General features: G+C 38.9%; 1 protein-coding gene across 1 annotated transcript in view; it reads right to left on the minus strand.

Annotated features, from left to right (window-relative positions):
* dnajc3a (DnaJ (Hsp40) homolog, subfamily C, member 3a) overlaps positions 1-4,962 on the minus strand; it is a 14,129-nt gene extending 9,167 nt beyond the window's left edge. The window contains exons 1-6 of the mRNA XM_005723548.2: positions 4,653-4,962; positions 4,061-4,171; positions 3,841-3,965; positions 3,444-3,518; positions 1,404-1,556; positions 1,087-1,268 (exon numbers count right to left, since the gene is read on the minus strand). Of these exons, the coding sequence (XP_005723605.1) occupies positions 1,087-1,268; positions 1,404-1,556; positions 3,444-3,518; positions 3,841-3,965; positions 4,061-4,171; positions 4,653-4,734 (728 nt within the window). The 5' untranslated portion in view covers positions 4,735-4,962. The remainder of the gene's footprint in view (positions 1-1,086; positions 1,269-1,403; positions 1,557-3,443; positions 3,519-3,840; positions 3,966-4,060; positions 4,172-4,652) is intronic.
* Positions 4,963-6,170: the final 1,208 nt, after the last annotated feature.

A 6,170-nucleotide genomic window follows, 5' to 3' on the forward strand; every position in this document is an offset into this window, starting at 1 on the left:
ACGACCCTATCTAAATCCCAGTAACGACTAACGTGTTCCTGGCTTTCGCATAATAACTAGTTACTGTGCTCGTTACCACACAAAAATAACGTAGTAACTGTAACGCGTTACTTAATAACGCATTAGTCCCTACACTGTTAGTAACTTACTTATGTCATTTATGGCTACAGTCTTTCTAATGATGATAATAATAATAATAATAGCAATGAGAAGGCCAGTCACTGAAACAGCAGTCCACATCATCATACACGCATTTGTAATGTTGAGGGTGGAAATGCATTCGTCATGACATTCATCAGAATAGAAAGATGCCATTTTATAAAATATAAAAGTATCTACACAAAAATTTCCAATATTAATTTCAGTTGTGTTTTGAAATCCATGAAGGCTATGCCTTTGTGAAGCCATACGCCATACTCTGTACCACTATGTTTGGTTCACTTCTTGTTTTGCAATTTTACCTCTGAATGCAAACTTCTGCAGACAGTCGACTTCAACATTAGAGCCTTCACTGTGCGCCCACTCACAGCACCTTAAATAAGCACAAGTTCTGGGGGGTTTTTGGGCCACATGAACCGTTGCAGTACTACTCAGCTATTTTGGCCTCTTGACTCCATTTCCTCCTCAAAACTTACATTCAAGCTAAAGTGTTGCCTTTTCTGACACAGAGGAGGAAATCTAGCACACTTCACTCATGCATATTACTGAAAGTGGTGAAAATTAGACTTCAAGAGAGTGGGCAAAAGTGCATGGCTGTACAAAAAGACAACCCTTTTAAGATAATAGCAAAATTTAAAATCCGGTTTACCTTTTTTTTTTTTATTCTTATGAGGCACAGTCTATGAATGAGCTACTCACTATACTGCACTCCGATGAAGTGTAAATCCAATATATTTTTCAAGAAAAAATAACTAAGATTAAATCATTATCAGAAATGTTCCTGCTATTTTTTAAAATTTAGAATAAAAGCTTTGTGATTCGTAGAGTATCAACCATAGTGACATGCTGCCTTATTGTGGCATTGCCACAGTGTAAACAGCAGCAGGGAGCTTCTTGAAAGCAAACAGTCTGCAAGTGAGTCCTTACCTGAGGGACATCTCATGGTCTCCAAGATTATAGTAGATGGTGCTCAGCTTGTAGAAAGCCTGGGTATTGTCATTCTTTAACTTGGATGCAGCTTTAAGGTCGCTGATAGCTTTCCCCATCTCTCCCATCTGAATGAAACACTCTGCTCGCATCTCACGAGAGGTCACATCCCAAATGCACGTCTGCAACAGTCGGACAATAACGCTTACAGACTTCAGGTGATACGCAAATGCTCTGTACTCTCTGTATCGATGATAATGCAGAAAATCCTATGCTTGTGGGAAAATCAGTCAATACTGGCAAGGAACGTCTCTCACCTCGATGACGGTGTCAAGCTGTGCAGCAGCTGTCACATAATCCTTGTTGTCGAAGCTCTGGCGTGACTGAGCCACCAGGCGCTGAATTTCATCTGATTTTGTCAGCTGGCTCTGGGCCTCCTTCTCTTCTTTGTCGCTGGGGTTGGACTTCAGCTAGAAGATTTCAAGGCATTACGCTAAGTACTAATGTAGCTAAAGAAAATGTGATTCCATCTCTCATAGATGTATTCCAATTTGAGATTTCTGTGCCATCTTCTGCCTCCCGAAAATATTACTTATCACTGCAGTGCTTGCCAGTCCCTGCACAGATAACGTTATAATGAATCTCATTGCAGAGGTCATCATACTCACAAGAGCCATCTCAGCTAATGGCACAACTCTTACAAATAGACCTATCTACTCTTTAAATGGTTCCTGCTAGCTCAGCTAAGGGAAGAGCATAAATGTGACGCATTACACCAGGCCAATGCTGTGGACTGCTGAAGCAGCAGAACAGCCTGCACCTCTGGCCCGTTCCCTCAACAGTATACCAGCAAAACGAAGTCCACAAAAAAATAAATAAAAAAATAGACTGCAGAAGCTCAGATGTAATCTTTCCCCCTGGAGGCAAAAGAACTCTTTGCACTCTTGATGGAGGATGAATCTCAGCTTAAAATTAAATACTTTTCCATACTTTAGGCAATTCCAGAAATAGACTATTAAAAGTATTCCAAGGCTGTGATCATTCAGTGTAGCATACATAAGAACATAAGAATGATTATGGGACTAATCATTAAGCTTCAACTTGAAGTTCAGAGCTTGCTGGTGGTGGTTTCAGGGAAGTGTGGACAGGTGACCAAAAACGAGCCTATGACCTGCATACTTTAAGGTCAAAGTGACACCATGTGAACTGTTCATCCAAGTCCCTGGAACTTAGGGCTGTGTGATATGACCAAAATCTCTTATCCGAAGACATTTCTCATCCCGATAATGATATATAATCGCAAAATAGTGCATTTTCTGTAAATTCTGTGAATCTCAGGCAACTCGACTTGTGTGAAGTGTTTATAGCTGGGTGTCGTGTACCTGCAGTCAAGTGTTGTGACTTTGACTTGTCTTTATTACATGGCACACTGCAGGGAAAAGCCTGTTCTAACCTTTGAGTGTAAGGTTTGTTTTGAGCACCTGGGGGCTCTTTTTTGCTTCTCGTAAACTCTTTCTATACTCTGGTAGAAAAGGTTTGTTGTGTCCGTGTTGGGGACCAGTTCTGTGCTCCGTGTCAGACTTTTCATAACCAAACCATATCCATGTATAAAACGAGTGTAATGTGAAAAATATGGATGTTTTAATATCATCCATCTGATCCTATTATTCTTCATATTCACAGCCCGATTGGAACCTAAGACTTATTCACAGACATGGCAAGGCCATTTACTGTATGATTTTAGGTGGCAGTATGTGATTCTAATTGGACATGCATTTACAAATTCAAGCCTCTAAAATGGTGCGAGAATGCTCAAATGAGCGTTCCCCATTATTTACATCTAGTAAGTAAACTCAAATATACATGACCCCCCTTCCCTGTTCTTTTAAGGCTTTCAACTTCCCTGGTGTTTCACTGCGAAGAACCTTGTGTTTTGTAAAGTGCATTTACCCTGTCATTATCCAAAAATCTCACACTGTTGTTCCTCACTGTAGTGTTATAAGTGTTATACAATACTATAATACTACTACTACAATACTAGCCCATGTTCTATGTTCTGTAAAGGAAAATTAAGTTTCATTCAGTGGCATTTATCTCTTCAAACACACCCTTCACAGTGCTTTTTAATCTGTTATCTTGAAATCCACCACAAGGAGGACACTGTATAGACAACCACGAATACACGTTTTTGTACTTATATTTATCATTCTGGAAAAAAAAAAAAAAAAAAAAAAAGACTACTGCAACGTTACTACGGCCATAGATCAACACTGACACCTCCTGGTGAACTGTTGTTTCTCTCACAAGTGTCTGCCCCAGCATAGTTTTGCTTTAAAAGGGGGTATTGCTTTACTTACCACCTTCTTGAAGTCACTCTCCGCTTCATCCAGCTTTCCCTGCTTCAGAAGAAGATTTCCTCTCTGAAGCCGTGCCTGTTGAGTGAGACACATCAAGAATTTGTTTCGCATATAAAATAAAGAGTTATCAACACAGCTTCCAGAACCGACTGATTTCCCAGCACGCCTGGGCCCGCAGCCGAAATAAAAAGATAATGTTGCCAGATGTTTGCATGCTTTATCTAATTATTTGCATAGATTTATCACAGAGTTCTGCCTTAAAGGTTAATCTGCAGTATGACACAAAGTATTGCTTTGAAATTCTATTTTCTGTCAAATTTACATTTTAAATTTAAATCTGTTAAAAAACATTTCTGAAGAAATACACATTAGACAAACAGCAAAGACAACAACTTACAGATGTGAAGTCCGGTTTGAGTTCAATGACTCTGCTTAAATCAGGCAATGCTGATTTTGACTTCCCCATCGCTAAAAACACTGTAGCTCTTCTGTAGTATGCCATGTAGTTTTGGGGATCTCTATCTGTAAAATGCCAATGAAACTGTCACTTTAGAAGAAACCATTTGGGAAAATCCAAGGCATTTTTTTGGTGTTGTTAGCATGTCTCTGACACTCACCCACAGCAGCATGGAAATGAGAGAGGGCATCAGCTAGCTGGCCAGCAGCAAGAAGTTTCTTCCCCATCTCCATGTGATTGTCCACACTCCCATCCTTGCCACATTTCCCTCCTTAAAAAACAAATAGAACAAATCATAGTGCAACAAAACAACACTGAGCATATTTTTACTCATTCAAGTAATGCAATAATCAGATTTTATTTAAATATTCCTGTATATGACCCGCCCAAAAATGTAAATCACATCAATAACAAGAGCAACGGCAACAGCTTTCCCCACAGTAATTGGTAAAGACTTTCACAAGTACCTGGGTTTCTTACAAGCTTAAAGACGTTCACGAGCAAGCATAATCAAAGAAGCAGTTTTATCTATCATCTTTTATTCTTTAGGCTCAAACCAGCTAGCTTTAAGTAATAAAATTGGCCAAGTGACTAGCTAGCTTAACGTCAGCTAATAATATTAGCGATTTCACAAGCTAATGCTGTCAGTGACATTACCCATGTAATAAAGTTGTCGGAACTTTAACCCGAGTTCAAGTTAGTGGTAGCATTCACCAGCTATAAATGTAAAGTACACCTAGCAAACGTCTTACCTTGAAACCTAATATCAATCAAAACAAGAACATATGGGAAGTACGTCAATATTTTGTGAGCCACATGGTCGATGGAAACCATGGTTAAAGTTCTCTCTCTCTGGACACGTCCCGCAGACTTCAGCTGTCACTGTTTCAACCAGTTCTCCCCTTATTTCGCTACAATCCCATGTGTTGGCGAATGGCTACATTTCTTCTCTTTTTCCCAGCCACTGTAGACCAGCATACGCAACCGACCGGTCGTGGGTGATCGTGATTGGCTGAATTATATGGAAAACCCCGCCCACATCTGTTGGTTCAACAGAGAGCAGCCACGGCAGCACAACAGGGTCAGTGTGCGCGCGTGTGTGCGTGCGCGCTTGCGTTGGTCGGTGGTTCTTATGGACGTACACTAGTCACCTTATTTTTGAGGAAAAAAGTATATCAACTAGAATGTAAACCGCAATTTTGACATTAAGATTTTATCTTTTTAAAAAATCTGTATTTACTTGTATCTCTTATTTGTAGCAGTTAATTATGTGGATTTTTCTCCTTTTTTTAACGTTTCCCAAACATGTAAGTGTCAAATCTTTATGGTAAAAGCGAAAGACCCTGGCTTCTAAAGACAATTTACAAATACAGAAGTTCTTCTTGGTTTATGGCTGGGCCAGAGACAGAACGAAAAAAGACAATAAACGAGTTAGTAAACACTGACACTTTTTAAACTGTTTCTTAAAAGTATTAACCTGCAACCCAACGATTTATGGAACAAGAAAAAAAGGAAATTAGAACTTATAGTCTACTATATTTAACTCATTCACTGCCAGCCATTGGCAGTGAATGAGTTAAACCCATTGACTCAGTCACTGCCATTGACGTCTATGGCAGTGACTGAGTCAATGGGTTTAACTCATTCACTGCCAATGAGTTAATGAATGAGTTAGTGAATGAGTTAACAACCTTTTATGACTGTGCCCTGGCAGTGCTACAAAGACCTCCAGGACTTTAAGGGTTAAGGTACTTAACCCTTTTTTGAGCTGACTATAGCAATACATGCTTTATAAACGTAAAAATGAAAAGTAACTTTTACTAATAAACTATCATATAATGAATTCACTAAAAATATACAACAGTTACACATTTTCATCTTGTATTCTCTCAGTTTCTAGTTTTTATTAATGTCATAGTTTCAAAGGACTCTCATAAATAGTTTGAAACTATATGATCATTAAGTATTACTGTGTCTACTGTATAATGTGCAATTAAAAAAGGAGACAAATACCACAACACATCCCCACCAAAAAGCTTTCTCAAATAGTTTTTAATAGATTAGGACAAAAACCAGCTTGGGTCTTCTCTAGTCCTTGACCCCCCAAACTTAAGACAAAGAAGGAACAGGAAACAAAGAAAGTGTGGCATGCAGCATCCACAAATCAAGGCTAAGTTATTTCAATCACCAAATGAAGCAGCATTTATTATTAATAGCAACCATGTGTTAAACTAAATGCTCTTAAATAGTGGATCTCCACAAACATATGG

Source organism: Pundamilia nyererei, unplaced genomic scaffold, assembly GCF_000239375.1.
Source record: "Pundamilia nyererei isolate P.nyererei 1_Seehausen unplaced genomic scaffold, PunNye1.0 scaffold00009, whole genome shotgun sequence".
In the NCBI taxonomy this organism is placed as follows: Eukaryota; Metazoa; Chordata; class Actinopteri; order Cichliformes; family Cichlidae; genus Pundamilia; species Pundamilia nyererei.